Source organism: Nerophis ophidion, linkage group LG07 (assembly GCF_033978795.1).
Source record: "Nerophis ophidion isolate RoL-2023_Sa linkage group LG07, RoL_Noph_v1.0, whole genome shotgun sequence".
Classification (NCBI taxonomy): domain Eukaryota; kingdom Metazoa; phylum Chordata; class Actinopteri; order Syngnathiformes; family Syngnathidae; genus Nerophis; species Nerophis ophidion.
In genome coordinates this window covers 6,457,413-6,478,947 of record NC_084617.1, presented here as the reverse complement: position 1 = coordinate 6,478,947, position 21,535 = coordinate 6,457,413, and the positions used below count along the sequence as shown (strand labels likewise).

The 21,535-nt window shown below is 38.7% G+C and overlaps 2 protein-coding genes across 4 annotated transcripts in view; one reads left to right on the top strand and one right to left on the bottom strand.

Annotated features, from left to right (window-relative positions):
* LOC133555844 (zinc finger protein 79-like) overlaps positions 1-4,312 on the bottom strand; it is an 8,582-nt gene extending 4,270 nt beyond the window's left edge. The window contains exons 1-2 of the mRNA XM_061905259.1: positions 3,967-4,312; positions 3,840-3,894 (exon numbers count right to left, since the gene is read on the bottom strand). Of these exons, the coding sequence (XP_061761243.1) occupies positions 3,840-3,894; positions 3,967-4,241 (330 nt within the window). The 5' untranslated portion in view covers positions 4,242-4,312. The remainder of the gene's footprint in view (positions 1-3,839; positions 3,895-3,966) is intronic.
* Positions 1-19,338, top strand: part of pgls (6-phosphogluconolactonase) — a 23,335-nt gene extending 3,997 nt beyond the window's left edge. The window contains exons 1-7 of one of the 3 annotated variants that reach the window (XM_061905262.1): positions 10,786-10,869; positions 11,012-11,049; positions 14,242-14,519; positions 14,593-14,700; positions 17,962-18,063; positions 18,134-18,274; positions 18,333-19,338. In XM_061905262.1, the coding sequence (XP_061761246.1) occupies positions 14,256-14,519; positions 14,593-14,700; positions 17,962-18,063; positions 18,134-18,274; positions 18,333-18,479 (762 nt within the window). In that variant the 5' untranslated portion in view covers positions 10,786-10,869; positions 11,012-11,049; positions 14,242-14,255 and the 3' untranslated portion in view covers positions 18,480-19,338. Of the gene's footprint in view, positions 1-10,720; positions 10,870-11,011; positions 11,050-14,241; positions 14,520-14,592; positions 14,701-17,961; positions 18,064-18,133; positions 18,275-18,332 lie in introns of those variants that run through there. The other 2 variants (XM_061905260.1, XM_061905261.1) reach the window with 2 other exon arrangements.
* Positions 19,339-21,535: the final 2,197 nt, after the last annotated feature.

Here is a 21,535-nt window from a genome sequence, read left to right as displayed (position 1 = left end):
GTGGTAATAAGTCGGCTCTCACCGGAGACATGAGCGGAGCTCTCCCGTCCAAAGGCAAAACACAGTAAATACATTTTTGTCAAAACTGAGCTGATAATAATTTTGGAGTTCCTAGGTGATATGCTTTACATTATGCGATATTGTAATTTGTTCCGTAAGTAAGCTGTTACGCGCTAGCAACTACCACATAACCGCGTACATACAACAGAAATACCTAGTATCTCAAGGGACCAATCGGAGCTTTTTTGTCAGTCGCCTTATTGTCTTTAATGAGACATTTGCAGGAATGGGGGCCGACGGTCAACCTGATTATGTGATATTATGGCATGAGGGGATATTTGGAAGGTTGGCCCAGGACGTTGCAAGCACTTCATTAAATGTATTGTTCTTGATTCTTCCCCTTGCATACTCTTTTGGGCAGATAACTGTGGAGGTCAAAATAAAAACTGGACGCTGGGGCCCACCCGAGATTGTGATAAAAGTTGCGAACTTTATCGTCGATGTTCTCTACTAAATCCTTTAAGCAAAAATATGGCAATATCGCGAAATGATCAAGTATGACACATAGAATGGACCTGCTATCAGAGGTGGGTAGTAACGCGCTACATTTACTCCGTTACATCTACTTGAGTAACTTTTGGGATAAATTGTACTTCTAAGAGTAGTTTTTATGCAACATACTTTTACTTTTACTTGAGTATATTTATGGAGAAGAAACGCTACTTTTACTCCGCTCCATTTATCTACAATCAGCTCGTTACTCGCTACTTTTTTTTTTTATCGATCTGTTAATGCACGTTTTGTTTGTTTTGATTTTGTCAGACACGCATTCAAAGTAGGAACTACCCATGCCTGCGTTTCACCAATCAAATGCAGTCACTGCTGACGTTGGACCAATCAAACAAAACCAGGCGGTCACGTGACTGTCATCACACGTCGAATTCGACCTAAAAAAGTTAAAAAACTTATTGGGGTGTTAGCATTTAGTGGTCAATTGTACAGAATATGTACTGTACTGTGCAATCTACCAATAAAAGTTTCAATCAATCAATCAAAAGTGTTGAGGAAAAAAGACACTTTTTATTTCAACCGTACTTCCCGTCAAAAGCCTAAAGACTGATCGCACAGTTCCTGTCTTCACAATAAAAGCGCCGCTCCATCGCGTCTGCGCTAACAAAATAAGAGTCTCCGAAAGCCAGCGCAAACAAGCTAGCAAGCTACGGAGTTTGCCGCCAATTAATTTCTTGTAAAGTGTATAAAAACGAATATGGAAGCTGGAGAAATAAGATGCCAAAAACCAACGACTTTCATGTGGTATTAGACAGAAAAGAGGAACTTTTTTTGTCCTCCATTTGAAAACGTGGACGTTATCAGCAATACTGTCTGATTCCAATCAATGCAAGTCATCAGAATCAGGTAATACACCAACTTATATTCTTGTCTTCATGAAATATAGGAATCTATATGTTAAACATGCTTGTATATTCATTAAAACACCTTCAACATGTGAACAAAAACGGCAAAATAAATAAATATAAATTATATACTGTATATATAAATATATATATATAAATGTATGTATGTATATATATATATATGTATGTATATATAAATGATAAATGGGTTGTACTTGTGTAGCGCTTTTCTACCTTCATGGTACTCAGAGCGCTTTGACACTACTTCCACATTTACCCATTCACACACACATTCACACACTGATGGAGGGAGCTGCCATGCAAGGCGCCAACCAGCACCCATCAGGAGCAAGGGTGAAGTGTCTTGCTCAGGACACAACGGCCGTGACGAGGTTGGTACTAGGTGGGAATTGAACCAGGGACCCTCGGGTTGCGCACGGCCACTCCACCACCGTGCCACGCCGTCCCTATATATATAATATGTGTGTGTATAAATGATATGTGTGTGTATGTATATATGAGGTAGATCACCTCGACTTGGTCATTTGCTAAGTAATTGATAAACGTTGAAAAACTTATTGGGGTGTTACCATTTAGTGGTCAATTGTACGGAATATGTACTGTACTGTGCAATCTACTAATACTAGTTTTAATCAATCAATCAAATCAATAAATGCCTACTCAGGCTATGGTGCTGTTAATTCATTGTGGCTCAATGTGCTATTTTTTTATTTTCTTTTAATGTACTATTATTTAATATATATTATTGTTTTAGTTGCTTAAGAGATATCCCTGGCTCTGAATTTGCTCATTGCTATTTTTATGTTTTTGTGCATTATCTGTTGCCGTAATCAGGTTACTCATCAGTTACTCAGTACTTGAGTAGTTTTTTCACAACATACTTTTTACTTTTACTCAAGTAAATATTTGGGTGACTACTCCTTACTTTTACGCCGGACTGTAGTCAGTTGGAAGCGTGTCTTAATGAAATTAAACAATGGATGTCCGCTAACTTTTTGCAACTTAATGCCAAAAAAAACGGAAATGCTGATTATCGGTCCTGCTAGACACCGACCTCTATTTAATAATACAACTTTAACATTTGACAACCAAATAATAAAACAAGGTGACCCTGTAAAAAATCTGGGTATTATCTTCGACCCAACTCTCTCTTTTGAGTCACACATTAAAAGCGTTACTAAAACGGCCTTCTTTCATCTCCGTAATATCGCTAAAATTCGCTCCATTTTGTCCACTAAAGACGCCGAGATCATTATCCATGCGTTTGTTACGTCTCGTCTCGATTACTGTAACGTATTATTTTCGGGTCTCCCCATGTCTAGCATTAAAAGATTACAGTTGGTACAAAATGCGGCTGCTAGACTTTTGACAAGAGCAAGAAAGTTTGATCACATTATGCCTGTACTGGCTCACCTGCACTGGCTTCCTGTGCACTTAAGATGTGACTTTAAGGTTTTACTACTTACGTATAAAATACTACACGGTCTAGCTCCATCCTATCTTGCCGATTGTATTGTACCGTATGTCCCGGCAAGAAATCTGCGTTCAAAAGACTCCGGCTTATTAGTGATTCCTAGAGCCCCAAAAAAAGTCTGCGGGCTATAGAGCGTTTTCCGTTCGGGCTCCAGTACTCTGGAATGCCCTCCCGGTAACAGTTCGAGATGCTACCTCAGTAGAAGCATTTAAGTCTCACCTTAAAACTCATCTGTATACTCTAGCCTTTAAATAGACCTCCTTTTTAGACCAGTTGATCTGCCGCTTCTTTTCTTTCTCCTATGTCCCCCCCTCCCTTGTGGAGGGGGTCCGGTCCGATGACCATGGATGAAGTACTGGCTGTCCAGAGTCGAGACCCAGGATGGACCGCTCGCCTGTGTATCGGTTGGGGACATCTCTACGCTGCTGATCCGCCTCCGCTTGAGATGGTTTCCTGTGGACGGGACTCTCGCTGCTGTCTTGGATCCGCTTGAACTGAACTCTCGCGGCTGTGTTGGAGCCACTATGGATTGAACTTTCACAGTATCATGTTAGACCCGCTCGACATCCATTGCTTTCGGGGGGGGGGGGTTGCCCACATCTGAGGTCCTCTCCAAGGTTTCTCATAGTCAGCATTGTCACTGGCGTCCCACTGGATGTGAATTCTCCCTGCCCACTGGGTGTGAGTTTTCCTTGCCCTTTTGTGGGTTCTTCCGAGGATGTCGCAGTCTTAGTGATTTGTGCAGTCCTTTGAGACATTTGTGATTTGGGGCTATATAAATAAACATTGATTGATTGATTGACTTGAGTAATAAATATCTAAAGTAACTGTACAATTTCTGGCTACTCTACCCACCTCTGTCTGCTATCCCCGTTTAAATAAGAAAATCTCATTTCAGTAGGCCTTTAAATGTCAAGACAAAAACTCACGTCGGGTGTCGGTCGCTGTTCTTCTTTGACCACGGCGGATGAGCTTGTGTTGTCACTAGGAGGCAACAGTTGATGAATACTTAGTGTACATACTAACCAGGGCCATGATGGCACCGAGCAGCCCTACCTCTGAGTCACACGCGCGGTCCAGTCGGGCTCCATCAGCACCGAGCCCTCCAAGCCGATCACCGCGTCCTGGCTGCCTCTCTGGGCCAGCTGCAGCAACTTCTCCATCAGATGGAGCTTCTCGGTCAGGGACACGATCTCGTTTCGCCCGCGGGTGATCTCGATTTTCAGCATCTTCGACTCAATTTCCACCAGCTTGCCGATCTCCATTACCGCTGCTTTGGACAGCGCGTCCATGATGGCCACTAACTGCGTCTGGAAGCAGAAAGTAGACATGTTGTGCACGGAGGAGGATGTTGCAACACCGCGGGTTGTGTACGTCTGTGCAGCGCCACGGGAAGTGATGCTTCCATCTAGCGGTTGGGAGGAAATCTTACACATAAAAAAAAAACAAAAATATGCTGAGAAGCAGTCACCATTTTCAAGGCCTACTGAAATGAGATGTTCTTATTTAAACGGGGATAGCAGGTCCATTCTATTATTTTCCGGTCTCCCCATGTCTAGCATTAAAAGATTACAGTTGGTACAAAATGCGGCTGCTAGACTTTTGACAAGAACAAGAAAGTTTGATCACATTACGCCTGTACGGTATATACCTTTATATACATATATACATACATATATACCTATACTGTATATACATTTATATACATATATACATACATATATACCTGTACTGTATATACCTTTATATACATATATACATACATATATACCTGTACTGGCTCACCTGCACTGGCTTCCTGTGCACTTAAGATGTGACTTTAAGGTTTTACTACTTACGTATAAAATACTACACGGTCTAGCTCCATCCTATCTTGCCGATTGTATTGTACCATATGTCCCGGCAAGAAATCTGCCTTCAAAGGACTCCGGCTTATTAGTGATTCCCAAAGCCCAAAAAAAGTCTGCGGGCTATAGAGCGTTTTCATTTCGGGCTCCAGTACTCTGGAATGCCCTCCCGGTAACAGTTCGAGATGCCACCTCAGTAGAAGCATTTAAGTCTCACCTTAAAACTCATTTGTATACTCTAGCCTTTAAATAGACTCCCTTTTTAGACCAGTTGATCTGCCGTTTCTTTTCTTTTTCTTCTATGTCCCACTCTCCCTTGTGGAGGGGGTCCGGTCCGATCCGGTGGCCATGTACTGCTTGCCTGTGTATCGGCTGGGGACATCTCTGCGCTGCTGATCCGCCTCCGCTTGGGATGGTTTCCTGCTGGCTCCGCTGTGAACGGGACTCTCGCTGCTGTGTTGGATCCGCTTTGGACTGGACTCTCGCGACTGTGTTGGATCCATTGTGGATTGAACTTTCACAGTATCATGTTAGACCCGCTCGACATCCATTGCTTTCCTCCTCTCTAAGGTTCTCATAGTCATCATTGTCACCGATGTCCCACTGGGTGTGAGTTTTCCTTGCCCTTATGTGGGCCTACCGAGGATGTCGTAGTGGTTTGTGCAGCCCTTTGAGACACTAGTGATTTAGGGCTATATAAGTAAACATTGATTGATGATTGATTAAATAAGTTGCCAGAAATAGCCAATTTGCTCAATTTACCTTTAATAAATAAATCTATAAATATATATTTTTTAAATGGGTATTGCTGTCCGTCATTCCGTCGTACATTTTTTTTTCTTTGGCAGAAAGTTTTTTGTTGAGAATAAATGATGAAAAAAAAAACACTTAATTGAACGGTTTAAAAGAGGAGAAAACAGGAAAAAAAATTGAAAATTTAATTTTGAAAGATAGTTTATCTTCAATTTCGACTCTTTAAAATTCAAAATTCAACCGAAAAAAACGAATAGAAAAACTAGCTAATTTGAATCTTTTTTTTTTTTTAATTAAAAAAAGAATTTATGATACATCATTAGTAATTTTTCCTGATTAAGATTAATTTTAGAATGTTGATGACATGTTTTAAATAGGTTAAAATCCAATCTGCACTTTGTTAGAATATATAACAAATGGGACCAAGCTATATTTCTAACAAAGACAAATCATTATTTCTTCTAGATTTTCTAAATTTTAAAATACATTCATAATACTTTGAAATAAGATTTAAATTTGATTCTACAGATTTTCCAGATTTGCCAGAATATTTTTCTTAAATTTTAATCATAATAAGTTTGAAGAAATATTTCACAAATATTCTTCGTCGAAAAAACCGAAGCTAAAATGAAGAATTAAATTAAAATATATTTATTATTCTTTATAATGAAAAAAAAATACTTGAAAATTGATTTAAATTGTCAGGAAAGAAGAGGAAGGAATTTAAAAGGTAAAAAGGGACATGTGTTTAAAAATCCTGAAATAATTTCTACGGTTTTATTTGTTCTCTAAAATTGTCTTTCTGAAAGTTATAAGAAGCAAAGTAAAAAAATAAATGAATTTATTCAAACAAGTGAAGACCAAGTCTTTAAGATATTTTCTTGGATTTTCAAATTCTATTTGAGTTTTGTCTCTCTTAGAATTAAAAATGTCAAGCAAAGCGAGACCAGCTTGCTAGCAAATAAATACAATTTAAAAAATAGAGGCAGCTCACTGGTAAGTGCTGCTATTTGAGCTATTTTTAGAACAGGCCAGGGGGCGACTCATCTGGTCCTTATGGGCACCGCGTTGGTGACCCCTGCGTTACAGGAAGTGATTGTCAATCGTATTTTCATTATTTAATTAAACAGTTTTAGCATTTACATTGCAGTGAAATGTGTGTGTGGTTGAAATATTTTTTCTTCTCACCAACTTGCTAAGATATAAAAAAAAAAAATTTCCCGGCTCTCTCAGTTCGTTACTCCGTTTATTTATCTATTTTTATTCAATTTATCCATTTCCCACCGCTTGTCCCATTTGGGATCGCAGAAGTCGGGGTACACTCTGGACAAGTCGCCTCCTCATCGCAGGGCCTATTACAATAAAAGAAAATATTTACTATTATTATTTCATTGTATTATTATTATTATTATTATTTATTTATTATCCTTCCATCCATTTTCTACCATGTGTCCCTTTTCTGTTCGCGGAGGGTGCTGGAGCCTATCTCATTATTATTCATTTGTTAATAATGGGGACGACATGGCGCAGGGGAGAGTGGCCGTGCCGGCAACCCGAGGGTCCCTGGTTCAATCCCCACCTGGTACTTTGTCACGTCCGTTGTGTCCTTGAGCAAGACACTTCACCCTTGCTCCTGATGGGTGTTGGTTAGTGCAGCTCCCTCCATCAGTGTGTGAATGTGTGTGTGAATGGGTGAATGTGGAAGTAGCGTCAAAGCGCTTTGAGTACCTTGAAGGTAGAAAAGCGCTATACAAGTACAACCCATTTACATTATTATTATCATTTTTAGAGCAGCACGGTGGAACAGGGGTTAGTGTATGTGCCTCAAAATACTATGGTCGGGATCTTTCTGTGTGGAGTTTGCATGTTTTCTCCGTGACTGCGTGGATTCCCTCCGGGTTCTCCAGCTTCCTCCCACCTCCAAAGACATGCACCTAATAAAAAAAAAAAAATAAAAAAAAAAAAAAATAATAAAATAAGTTGATTGTCAACACTAAATGGTCCCTAGTGTGTGAATGTGAGTGTGAATGTTGTCTGTCTATCTGTGTTGGCTCTGCGATGAGGTGGCAACTTGTCCAGGGTCTATACCGCCTTCCGCCCATGTGCAGCTGAGATAGGCTCCTGCGACCCCAAAAGGGACAAGCGGTAGAAAATGGATCGATTGATGGATATTTTTATTTTTTTATTGAACAACTTACATATACATTTATAATTCACACAAAAAGCCAAAGCACTTTCAACATCGAGGAAAAAAACAACAACTGCAGATAGAGTAATAATACTAAAAAATACAAAAAGACAAGAAGGGCTACCTAAATCACTTTAAATGTTTTTAACAAGGATATCAATTTGAGGGCTTTTGTACTTGTAATCATTTTCCAAGATTTGATTGATAATCGTAACCCATGAAGCCCATTGGAAAATGAAGGCCTACTTTCATGAATTGACATTTATGTTAAAAAAAAAAAAAAAAAATTGCCTGGAGCATAATAATGTTGACCAACATCTATATGTTACAGTTGTTTAAAAAAACAAACCCAAATGTGATCTCTTCCCTAGAGAATGGAGACATCTCCACACCTTAGTTTCTCAGCCAATCTCTGATCTCCTCCTGAAACACATGTGCACTCTCACATTCCTCAAACACATGATTGACATCCTCTACAGCATGGGTGTCAAACTCTGGCCCGCGGGCCAAATATGGCCCGCCGTGTAATTTAATTTGGCCCTTGAGGCAATATCAATTTAGCGTTAGAGCTGGCCCGCCGGTGTTATACAGCGTCGGTGCCGCTCTAACACCGCATTCACCGCTAATACTCATACTTGCCAACCCTCCTAATTTTCCCGGTAGACTCCCGAAGTTCAGTGCCCCTCCCGGGGCAACCATTCTCCCGAATTTCTACCGATTTCCACCTGGACAACTATATTGGGGGCGTGCATTTAAGGCACTGCCTTTAGCGTCCTCTACAACCTGTCGTCACGTCCGCCTTTCCTCCTTACTAACAGCGTGTCACATAATATTTGTGGCTTTTACACACACACGCACAAGTGAATGCAAGGCATACTTGGTCAACAGCCATACAGGTCACACTGAGAGTGGCCGTATAAACAACTTTAGCACAGTTACAAAATATGCGCCACACTGTGAACCCACACCAAACAAGAATGAAAAACACATTTCCGGTGAACATCCGCACCGTAACACAACAGAACAAATACCCAGAACCCCTTGCAGCACTAACTCTTCCGGGAAACGTCCAGCAAACTGACCAATAATTAATGTTTTATTCATGCATTTTTCTCTTGCTACTTCAAGGCTTGAATGTTTGGTTTATTCATTATTGTTATTTTATTTTCAAATGTATTATCAGCCTGTGGGAAAAAAAAGATATTTACCTCAGAAGATTGCGAATAGAAAAAAAGGCATACCATTTTTATTCAATTTTTAATTGATATGCCATTGATATTTTTCTAATTATTATTATTATTATTATTATTTGAAACTGGATTTTGCATGTCACTAAAGTTATATAAGCCTTGCTTGTTCAATATTTAATGCAAAACTTGTTTGGGTCCCTATTAAAAGGTTAATATGTTCAACCTTGGCCCGCGGCTTTGTTCCTTTTAAAATTTTGGCCCACTCTGTATTTGAGTTTGACACCCCTGCCACAGCCATCAACCTCAATGTTGAATTTAGGTTTCAAAATATCCTTTGAAGGGTGTATTCCATTAATAATTTAAAATTGTATTTCTTTAATTTTGGGAAGAATTGGGTGTTGTGGAGAATGCACATATGTTTAAGAGTTATTTCTTTTTTCATAGTCATGTTTAAAGCAACTAATATTTCCCATGTGTACTCTTTATGCTTGTATCTTATGTCCACAAGTAAACTCTGTGCCTTACCTTGAAGGCGTAGGAATGTGGGAGTATGACATACTTTACCTTATCAGTATTACAACTAAGAGGCTGTATTCCTTTCTGGACAAGGTGGGATCTGTTTTCATATTAAATAAGTTGTCTCTTTCCGTTTGGCTTTCAGACTGCTTCTAGATGCCGCTATTACAGAACAGTAGGACTGGTCTCCTAAAGCTTTAGTAAAACTTGATAATATTCCGGTTTTGTCTTGATGGTCCTTCTTACTCTGCAAATATGTCATCTGAAAGGATAGAGAGAGGAAGACTGGTCAGACGCAACAGTATGTCATAAATCTTGTCCTTATTTTCCTTCGCTCAACTTTTGTAAACTCCTTAAGGATATATTGTCTGTGAACTGTGCCCGGAAAATATTATTTCACTAAAACTGCCCTCATGTATTTGTTGGAACCGTTTTCATCACAGAAACGAATATTTTCAATTGTAAAGTTTAGCCCCGTCCATGTAATTTGATGGCTGTTTGACACATACTAAAAATTCACGAAATAATTAAATAAATCACTAAATAATTAAATAAGTAAATTGTAAAATGAATATTGAAAAAAAATACTAAATTTACCTTTACATTAAAATAATTAATGACACATTTATACACGTAATTCCCATGATATTGACACATCTAAATTAATATATAAAGAAATAATATTTATTTAAAAATGTGTCCCACTCGACACTGCATATCTTGGGACCATTAGTAACGTTTTAATAGGATCAAACACTTTGCTTGTCATGGAGATTTTGTACACCCGCACAACCTAACATGAACCCAAAAATGCCGTCGTAAAAATGTTGCTTTTAAAAAGACAATATTTTTGCACAGTTTGTGTTTTTTTTTTGTTATTGCATATTGACTCCTGTGCCACTAAATATTCGGACCAAATATTCCAAAACCAAAAAAAAACTCATTTACCACAATGCACCGCGGTCAAAACAAAGCGCATATTTGGCTATTTAATCTCGTTCCAGGAAGGGATTGCTATTTAAAGATTTAAATGAATAGTTTTAGCATTTATACATCAATTACGTGTCATTTTTGGAATCGTTCTAGTGTGCTGTTTTACTTTCTAAACTCATTTATTTCCCTCAGGCCACTTAGTTGTATTTTACCATAATGCACCGCGGTGCAAAAGAGGGAATGTGATTGGCTTTTAAAATTCGTTGCAGGAAGTCATTGCTATTTAACGATTTAAATAAATAGTTTTGGAATTTATATATAAATTAAGCGTCAACAGTTTTGTAATCTTTTCAGTGTTCTTTTTTTACTTTCTAAACTAATTTATTTTCCTCAGGCCGCTTTGTTGGATTTTACCATAATGCACCGCGGTCCAAACACGGAATGTGATTGGCTGTTGAAACCCGTTGCAGGAAGTGATATGCATTCGCCGACTTAAAATCATCGTCGTCCACTTTCAGCGCTCATATATCTGGTAAATGCTGTTTTTAACCTCATAAAATGTAGTTTGAACCATGTTTCAAATGAGAAAATAGTTATTTCCTTCATGTTTAAAGATTTAAAAAAAAAAAAAATGTTTTTGTACCCCCCCTTCCGCCCGAATGCGGCTGAGATAGGCTCCAGCACCCCCCGGGACCTCAAAAAGGGACAAGCGGTAGGAAATGGATGGATGTGTTTTTTAGCTTCCTGTTTCACTGTTGAAAATCAAATAATAAGCTTAACTGTTTCCACATTGCTGCAAAAAAAAATGCACATGTGTCACGGTGACTTGCAAAAAACGGTTTCCTCACATACTTGTTTGCAATCAATCAATGTTTATTTATATAGCCCTAAATTACTAGTGTCTCAAAGGGCTGCACAAACCACAATGACATTCTCGGTAGAGCCCACATAAGGGCAAGGAAAACTCACACCCAGTGACAGACTCTGAGAAACCTTGGAGAGGACCGCATATGTGGGCAACCCCAGCCCCCCCACCATCCCGAGCCGGTCTCGGTTTGCAACATTTATATCTCTGCTTTCCTCCAGACAAGGACAAGTCAGATATATCTGTCAATTTTACGTTTTAATTATTATTTTGTTTGTTTTATGCTCTTTTGTCAAAGAAAACTTGCTTTTTATAGGGCAACTGCACAATATATGCAATATTTACCACATAAAACCTTTTAAAGTGAATATTTTTTAACTAATTGGAGCTTTGAAAATAACTCATTATAGCCTGGATTCTTTTTGTCATTATTTTTTATTTTGAGCAGTGGCAAAAAAAAAAAAAAAATTGTTTGATTGAAACTTGTAATTAGTAGATTGCACGGTACAGTACACATTCCGTACAATTGACTATTAAATGGTAACAGCTGAATAAGTTTTTCAACTTGTTTAAATCGGGGTCCATGTTAATCAATTCATGGTAAAGATGGTTTTTACATGGTAAAATAAAGACAAAAGAAAAGAAAAAAACAGCCTGTATGGCAGCTTTGTGTCAACATCGCAACTTTTTCTCGATAGATTTCCACTCATTCCAATATTTTTATCAATCAATCAATCAATCAATGTTTATTTATATAGCCCCAAATCACAAATGTCTCAAAGGACTGCACAAATCATTACGACTACAACATCCTCGGAAGAACCCACAAAAGGGCAAGGAAAACTCACACCCAGTGGGCAGGGAGAATTCACATCCAGTGGGACGCCAGTGACAATGCTGACTATGAGAAACCTTGGAGAGGACCTCAGATGTGGGAAACCCCCCCTCTAGGGGACCGAAAGCAATGGATGTCGAGCGGGTCTAACATGATACTGTGAAAGTTCAATCCATAATGGCTCCAACACTGCCGCGAGAGTTCAGTTCAAGCGGATCCAAGACAGCAGCGAGAGTCCCGTCCACAGGAAACCATCTCAAGCGGAGGCGGATCAGCAGCGTAGAGATGTCCCCAACCGATACAGGCGAGCGGTCCATCCTGGGTCCCGACGAGCGGTCCATCCTGGGTCTCGAGTCTGGACAGCCAGTACTTCATCCATGGTCATCGGACCAGACCCCCTCCACAAGGGAGGGGGGGGGGGGGCATAGGAGAAACACTTTTTAATGTTCTTTTTTATTTTTGCAATGTGTGGCTTTGGACATCCCTGTTCTGGACCTCCACCCCAGATCACACCTCACTCCTACCCACTTCTCCAAAGTGGGCTGGCTCAAGGTGGAAGACAGAGTAAAACAACTTGCACCGAGCCTAGTCTATAAAATCCGCTACACCTCCCTGATACCCAAGTACATGTCAAACTATTTCCAAAATGTAAATGACCGCCATAACCACAACACCAGGGGGAGCTCCACAAACCACGTTAAACCCAGATTCCGATCTAACAAAGGTCTTGACTCATTCTCTTTCTATGCCACATCAATATGGAATGGAAAATAAAATTAATCTCTATCCTCCATCAAAACCGCACTAAAAGAACACCTCCAGGCAACTTCAACCCTAGACTAACACACTCCCCCCTCCACATCCCACCTCCCCGGATTGTAAATAATCAAATGTATATACTTGTTCTTATGCTTTCTGAAGTCACTATGTTCACTGCTTGCTGTACATATCCTACTAAGTCAGACCTACATTGTTTCTCAAATAATGCATATGTTGATGACTGAAGTACTGATATCAACCAAACCCCCCCACCCCCACATCCCACCCCTCGGATTGTAAATAATGTAAATAATTCAATGTATATACTCTGATGATTAACTTGTGTGATCAATCAATCACTCAATCAATGTTTATTTATATAGCCCTAAATCACAAATGTCTCAAAGGACTGTACAAACCATTACGACTACGACATCCTCGGAAGAACCCACAAAAGGGCAAGGGAAACTCACACCCAGTGGGCAGGGAGAATTCACATCCAGTGGGACGCCAGTGACAATGATGACTATGAGAAACCTTGGAGAGGACCTCAAATGTGGGCAACCCCCCTATATGTGATGACTGTATTATGCTGATAGTACAAACCCTGTTTCCATATGAGTTTGGAAATTGTGTTAGATGTAAATATAAACAGAATACAATGATTTGCTAATCATTTTCAACACATATTCGGTTGAATATGTTACAAAGACAACATATTTGATGTTCAAACTGATAAAAAAAAATGTTTTTGTTAATAATCGTTAAATTTATAATTTGATGCCAGCAACACGTGACAAAGAAGTCTGAGGAATGCTCATAAAACACTTATTTGGAACATCCCACAGGTGTGCAGGCTAATTGGGAACAGGTGGGTGGCATGATTGGGTATAAAAACAGCTTCCCAAAAAATGCTCAGTCTTTCACAAGAAAGGATGGGGCGCGGTACACCCCTTTGTCCACAACTGCGTGAGCAAATAGTTAAATAGTTTAAGAACAACGTTTCTCAAAGTGCTATTGCAAGAAATTTAGGGATTTCAACATCCACGGTCTATAATATCATCAAAAGGTTCAGAGAATCTGGAGAAATCACTCCACGTAAGCGGCATGGCCGAAAACCAACATTAAATGACCGTGACCTTCGATCCCTCAGACAGCACTGTATCAAAAACCGACAATCTCTAAAGGATATCACCACATGAGCTCAGGAACACTACAGAAAACCTCTGTCACAAAATACAGTTTGTCGCTACATCTGTAAGTGCAAGTTAAAGCTCTACTATGCAAAGCAAAAGCCATTTATCAACAACATCCAGAAACGCCGCCGGCGAATTGATTTACTTGGACCTCGACTTAAACAAGTTGAAAAACTTATTCGGGTGTTACCATTTAGTGGTCAATTGTACTGTGCAATCTACTAATAAACATTTCAATCAAAATTTCAGTCAATCAAAGCAGCATGGCTGGCAGGAGAGTTGTGGTGTTCCCCTCCTCAGCAGAGCTGGGTCCAGCACTGGCCCACCTGGTGACCTCTCGGGCTGAGAGGGCCATCACCTCCAGGGGCAGGTTCACTCTGGGTCTCTCTGGAGGAAGCCTGGTGACCATGCTCAGCAAAGAACTGCTGGCCACGGCGGGCCTGGACTGCAGCAAGTGGTTGGTGGGGTTCTGCGATGAGCGAGTGGTACCTTTTGACAACCCCGAAAGCACATATGGGCTCTATAAGGTACTAATGCATAGTTGTGTTTACTTTGTTGCATCCATTATAAATGAACTAAACTACTGCTCTTTTTCCCCAGAATCATTTCTTTTCCAAGATTAATATCCCTGAAGATGGAATTTTGTCCATTGACTCCTCTCTACCGGTGAACGAGTGTGCTGAAGATTATGCTCGCACACTACAAAAGGTGCGTCATCTATTTACAGGGCTCGAGTGTAACCACGGCAACCACAGTAAAGGTCGCGACCGCCCTCGTGTCTTGCTGTCAAAAATTACCAACATCAGCGACAAAAACATGCCGTGACCGCCCTTGATTTCTTACCTGTTAACCTCTTAAGGCCCAAGCTGTTTGTTTACATGCTTTTTTTTAATTTCTCTTTGCTATGTGGGCTTATTGGACCCTAATAAGAATAAAAACTAAGAATCTTTTAATATGATGTATTTAGTCCATAAGTACACAAATGTGTACTTCATGTTTAGTGACATGCTAATTCTTATTTTTACACTTTTTTTTTTTCCAAATTCCATTGTATGTTATACTCTCCTGACACCACCAGATGGCAGTATAAGTGTCCACATAAGCGGCCATAAGACCCCAATTCAGTAGTGTACACAATTTTGGAAATAAGAGCTAAAAGGTGCTGTCCACGCATGTGGCGAGTAAGCCTTTATTATGGACAAGGGATGTAATAGTAAACGGTATAATGGTAATTCGCAATAAAATTCCTGACTGTTAGTAATACCGTCTAATTTTTGAATTATAGAAAAAACTTAATTTATTAATGCATTTTAGGCAACATGAAGGCAGGCACATGCACACTAATATTTATATATATATATATATATATATATATATATATATATATATGTCTTGATTGGATTATCCAGAGAATAGTGCTCGATACCGTGGTAGAGCGCAATATGTAGGTGTGGGAAAAATCACAAGACTACTTCGTCTCTACAGAACTGTTTCATGAGGGGTTCCCTCAATCATCAGGAGATTTTTTTTTTTTTTTTTTTGTGTATATATATATATATATATATATATATATATATATATGTTTGTATGTATACTTATATATATGTATGTATATATGTATGTATGAATGTGTGTATTGTTGGATTTGGTTGTCTTTTTATTTCCTAGTCAGATTTTAGAACAGCTAAAGTGTGAGCCTTCTACATAGACCTTGAATTTGGAATGTTGGAATGAAGACATAACAATCCCTCTATCTAACTCCCAATTGTAACTATTATTTTATTTTAGTGCGAGCTTGCTAAAGCTTCAATTTTGTAAGGGGCGCTGGAAGCCGGCAGACCCGTCAGCGATCCTGTTCTGTCTCCCTGTAATGTTTGTCTAAACTTGAATGGGATTGTGCTGAAAATGTTAATTTTCCTGAAGGAACTCTCCTGACGGAATAAATAAAGTACTATCTAATCTAATCTAATCTTATCTAGGTATTTTAGAAGTATTGTAGTTGTGTTGGGAGATGTTTTTTAGAAGATCTGAAGGGGGACTGTTGGATTTGGTTGTCTTTTTTATTTCCTAGTCAGATTTTAGAACAGCTAAAGTGTGAGCCTTTTACATAGACCTTGAATTTGGAATGTTGGAATGAAGACATAACAATCCCTGTCTCAACTGTCCGAGGTAGGGAGGAGAAGAAGAGGGGCGGGTGAGAGTGAGTGAGGAGGGAGAAAGTGCCATTTTAGGATTAGATCATTTTGGACCGTGCTTTGAAATGTTGTATCTAGATTGATCTCCCAATGCGCTTTGGTAATAAAATATCAAAATGAGCTACCTCTGTCTCTGATCGATTTAAAACCAGCTTATGTGTCATAAATAAATAAATAAATAAATGCGTTGTACTTGTATAGCGCTTTTCTACCTTCAAGGTACTCAAAGCGCTTTGACACTACTTCCACATTTACCCATTCACACACACATTCACACACTGATGGAGGGAGCTGCCATGCAAGGCGCCAACCAGCACCCATCAGGAGCAAGGGTGAAGTGTCTTGCTCAGGACACAACGGACGTGACGAGGTTGGTTCTAGGTGGGATTTGAACCAGTGACACTCGGGTTGCACACGGCCACTCTCCCACTGCGCCACGCCGTCCCTAAACGGTCCAAAATATCAAAATGAGCTACCTCTGTCTCTGATCGATTTAAAACCAACTTATGTGTCATAAACGGTCCAAAACGCAACAGTATGTATATATATATATATATATATATATATATATGTATGTATATATATATATATATATATATATATATAAATATATGTATGTATGTATGTATGTATGCACTGTATATGCATGCCTTGCTTGCCTTGGTTCCCTAAAATACGAGCCCTCTTTTAAGGCAACACATGCCTTGACCTTAAAAAGTACAAATTCGCGGCCTGTATTTAATTATCACTATTAGGTCATGTTTACATTACGACACTCAAACACACACAAAAGCACCTCGAGGATTCTAGCGGGAACTCTCATTCAACCCTTCTTCGATTACGCTTGCACCTCCTGGTACCCCAGCACCTCCAAAACCCTCAAATCTAGACTCCAAACATCCCAGAATAAGCTAATCCGGTTACTTTTAGACCTCCACCCCAGATCACACCTCAATCCAACCCACTTCTCCAAAGTGGGCTGGCTCAGGGTGGAGGACAGAGTAAAACAACTTGCACTGAGCCTAGTCTAGAAAATCCGCTACACCTCCCTGATACCGAAGTACATGTCAAATTACTTCCTTATAAAATAAATAAATAAATGGGTTGTACTTGTATAGCCTTATCGTAAATGACCGCCATAACCACAACACCAGGGGGAGCTCCACAAACCACGTTAAACCCAGATTTCGATCTAGCAAAGGTCTTAACTCATTCTCTTTCTATGCCACATCAATGTGGAATGCACTCCCAACAGGTATAAAAGTAAGTGCATCTCTATATTCCTTCAAAACCGCTCTAAAACAACACCTCCAGGCAACTTCAACACTTTACTAATACCCTCCTCCATTCACATCCCATCTCCCCGGATTATAAACAACTCAAATGTACTTCTAATGTATATACTTGTTCTTATGCTATGTGAACTCACTATGTTCTCTGCTGGCTGTACATATCCTACTAAATAAGACCTACACTGTTTCAATGTCCACATTTCTCTGTTGATGCAATTGTTGATGACTGAAGTTCTGATATCAACCAAAGCTCCTCATCCCACCCCCCGGATTGTAAATAATGTAAATAATTCAATGTACATACTATGATGATTAACTTGTGTGATGACTGTATTATGCTGATAGTATATATTTGTACCATGAATTGATTAACGTGGACCCCGACTTAAACAAGTTGAAAAACTTACCATTTAGTGGTCAATTGTACGGAATATGTACTGTACTGTGCAATCTACTAATAAAAGTATCAATCAATCAATCAGGCCTTCCCTGATGGTGACGTGCCCGTGTTTGATCTGCTTCTTCTGGGCATGGGGCCTGATGGACACACCTGCTCCCTCTTCCCAAACCACCCCCTTCTAGAGGTGAACGTTTCAATATTTTTGTTGTTGTCTGCAAGGCGAATAATTGGCTTTTATTCCACACAACTGCCAGGAGAGTGAAAAAATCGTGGCTCCTATCAGCGACTCTCCCAAACCTCCGCCACAGCGCGTGACCATGACGTTGCCGGTGGTGAATGCTGCACGCTGCGCAGCTTTTGTGTCCACAGGAGGCAGCAAAGCATCAGTTTTGAGGGTAAAAGTATCGCAAATTTGACTTAAAAATGTGAGATTTTGAATGTGTTCTTTTGCAGGAGGTACTGGAGGGAGGGGAAGGTCCAACGTTCCCAGCAGCACGCGTCTCCCCGACTAACGGCGAGCTGTTCTGGCTCATCGATGAGCCCGCCGCTGCGTCCTTGACCATGCAGGTGGAGAAGCCGGGCCATGGCGCCAAACTCTAGAACAGGGTTGTCAAACTCATGGAGGAAAACCTTTTCCCACGCGGGCCCGACGGGTAAAATCATGGCATAATAACTTAAAAATATGATTACAACAACTTCACATTGTTTTTTTTACTTTGGCCCAAAATAGAAGAAGAACATTGTGAAAATGTACACATGACAAATAATCCTCTTGACAAAACACTTCAAGTTAATAAACAGGAAAAACAATGGTAGAGTTACAAAAACACCATGAAGAACCTGATGAAATTAGACTTAATCTCAGTGTTTCTACAAACCAACTAAACTTTAAGTCACAGCCCATCTATGATTGAACAAAAACAAAATGAAGCAGAAATAACTTATCAACTACTTCATTTGTCATTTCCATTGTTGACTTTCTTTAAATTTGCACAGAAGACAATGATTTTCACAAAACTATGTCAATGTTTTGTCTCATGCTTGGGGTTACTAATTGTTTATTTTACTCCCGTTTGTTTTACATTTGCTTGCCTAACATAATTGCTATTGTGACATCCAGTGGACACATTTAGAACAGCAGTTTCTTTAAAACTTTATTTAAAACTGCAGCTTAATTTTACACTTAGAAAACTCATCTCCCTGGCCGGATTGAACCCTGTCCGGGCCGCGTGTTTGACATCCCTGCTCTAGAACATTCCAGGCACTAGTACATATGAGGAAGACGTTTTGTGCACTTCTTTTTATTATTCCTAGACAAAATAGAGACAGACTAAAGATGCTGCTGGATGTAGCACGAACTGGAAAGGTGTTTGTCGAATGTATAATATTTAGTTTTATACCTTCAGTATGAAGACACAAATAATAGAAGAATCAATAAAAGTACATATCTCATTCCTGACCTTTTTGAGTTTTATGACAGCAAGTCTTTTTTACTATCAGGGGTCACCAACCTTTTTGAAACCAAGAGCTACTTCTTGGGTATTGATTAATGCAAATATACACACTTAAATAAATTGCCAGAAATAGCCAATTTGCTCAATTTACATGTAATAAATAAATCCATATATATATATATATATATATATATATATATATAAATGGGTATTTCTGTCTCTCATTCCGTCGTACATTTTTTTTCTTTTCCTGAAGGTTTTTTGTAGAGAATAAATGATGAAAAAAACACCTAACTGAACGGTTTAAAAGAGGAGAAAACAGGAAAAAAAATAAAATTTGAAACGTAGTTTATCTTCAATTCCGACTCTTTAAAATTCAAAATTCAACCGAAAAAAAAAAGAGAAAAACTAGCTAATTCTAATCTTTTTGAAAAAATTTAAAAAAATATTTATGGAACATCATTAGTAATTTTCCTGATTAAGATTAATTTTAAAATTTTGATGACATGTTTTAAATAGGTTAAAATCCAATCAGCACTTTGTTAGAATATATAACAAATTGGACCAAGCTATATTTCTAACAAAGACAAATCATTATTTCTTCTAGAGTTTCCAGAATAAATTTTTTTAATGAAATTCAAAAGACTTTGAAATAAGATTTAAATTTGATTCTAAAGATTTTCTAGATTCGCCAGAATATTTTTTTTTTAATTCTAATCATAAGTTTGAAGAAATATTTCACAAATATTCTTCGTCTAAAAAACAGAAGCTAAAATGAATAATTAATTTAAAATGTATTTTTTATTCTTTACAATAAAAAATTTAAAAAAATACTTGAACATTGATTTAAATTGTCAGGAAAGAAGAGGGGCCCTGCGATGAGGTGGCGACTTGTCCAGAGTGTGGCCTGCCTTCCGCCCAATTGTAGCTGAGATAGCCCCCCGCGACCCTAAAGTGAATAAGCGGTAGAAAATGGATGGATGGAAGGAAAGAAGAGGAAGGATTTTAAAAGGTAAAAAGGTATATGTGTTTAAAAATCCTAAAATCATTTTTAAGGTTGTATTTCTTTCTCTAAGATTGTCTTTCTGAAAGTTTTAAGAAGCAAAGTAAAAAAATTAATGAATGTATTTAAGTGAAAACCAAGTCTTTAAAATAATTTATTGTATTTTCAAATTCTATTTGAGTTTTGTCTCTCTTAGAATTAAAAATGTTGAGCGAAGCGAGACCAGCTTGCTAGTAAATAAATAACATTTAAAAAATAGAGGCAGCTCACTGGTAAGTCCTGCTATTTGAGCTATTTTTAGAACAGGCCAGCGGGCGACTCATCTGGTCCTTACGGGCCACCTGGTGCCCGCGGGCACCGCGTTGGTGACCCCTGATCTACATTATAATGCTGGGTTTTACAGAGCTATAATGTTGGTTGTAGTTTAGTCAGACAGCCGAGGGTCCTAATATTTAATGGCTCAGGAGTCAAAATGCAGTAAACACAAACTGTGCAAAATATTGTCTTTTTGAAGGCTACATTTTTACGACAGCATTTGTTTAGGGTCATGTTAGATTGTGCGGGTGTACAAAATCTCCATGACAAGCAAAGTGTTTGATCCTATAAAATGTTACTAATGGTCCCAAGATATGTAGTGTCAAGTGGGACACATGTTTAAATAAATATTACATCTTTATATGTTAATTTATAATTGTCAATATCATGGGAATTACATGCATAAATGTGTCATTAATTAATTTAATGTAAAAGTATTTATTTTTCAGTATTCATTTCACAATTTACTTATTTCATTATTTAGTGATTTATTTAAATATTTCATGAATGTGTCAAATAGCCATCAAATGATATGGGCGGGGCTAAAGGGAATGTAGTCCAACCATTGCCTTGGTCTGAAGCCTGGAATTCTGGAGGTCTTTAAAAACTTGGTGGTAGAGATTTTTGACCTTGCAGAATTTGTGTAACCTGTAGATCCAGAGCATGCAACAGTTAAAGTAGAAACATCTATTGAAGATATCGGCCAGTGGTCCTCCGTTTCTCTGGTCCAACTTCCACAAATTAGTGGCGGTGTCGGTAAACTAATCAGCTGTTAGCCACGCCCACTAATGTTGACTGCTAGCTTTGACAGAAAAATAAATTTATTATGCGCCGACACACGTTTATGAAATACTTAGTTGATATGGTTAAATAATTGAATCTAT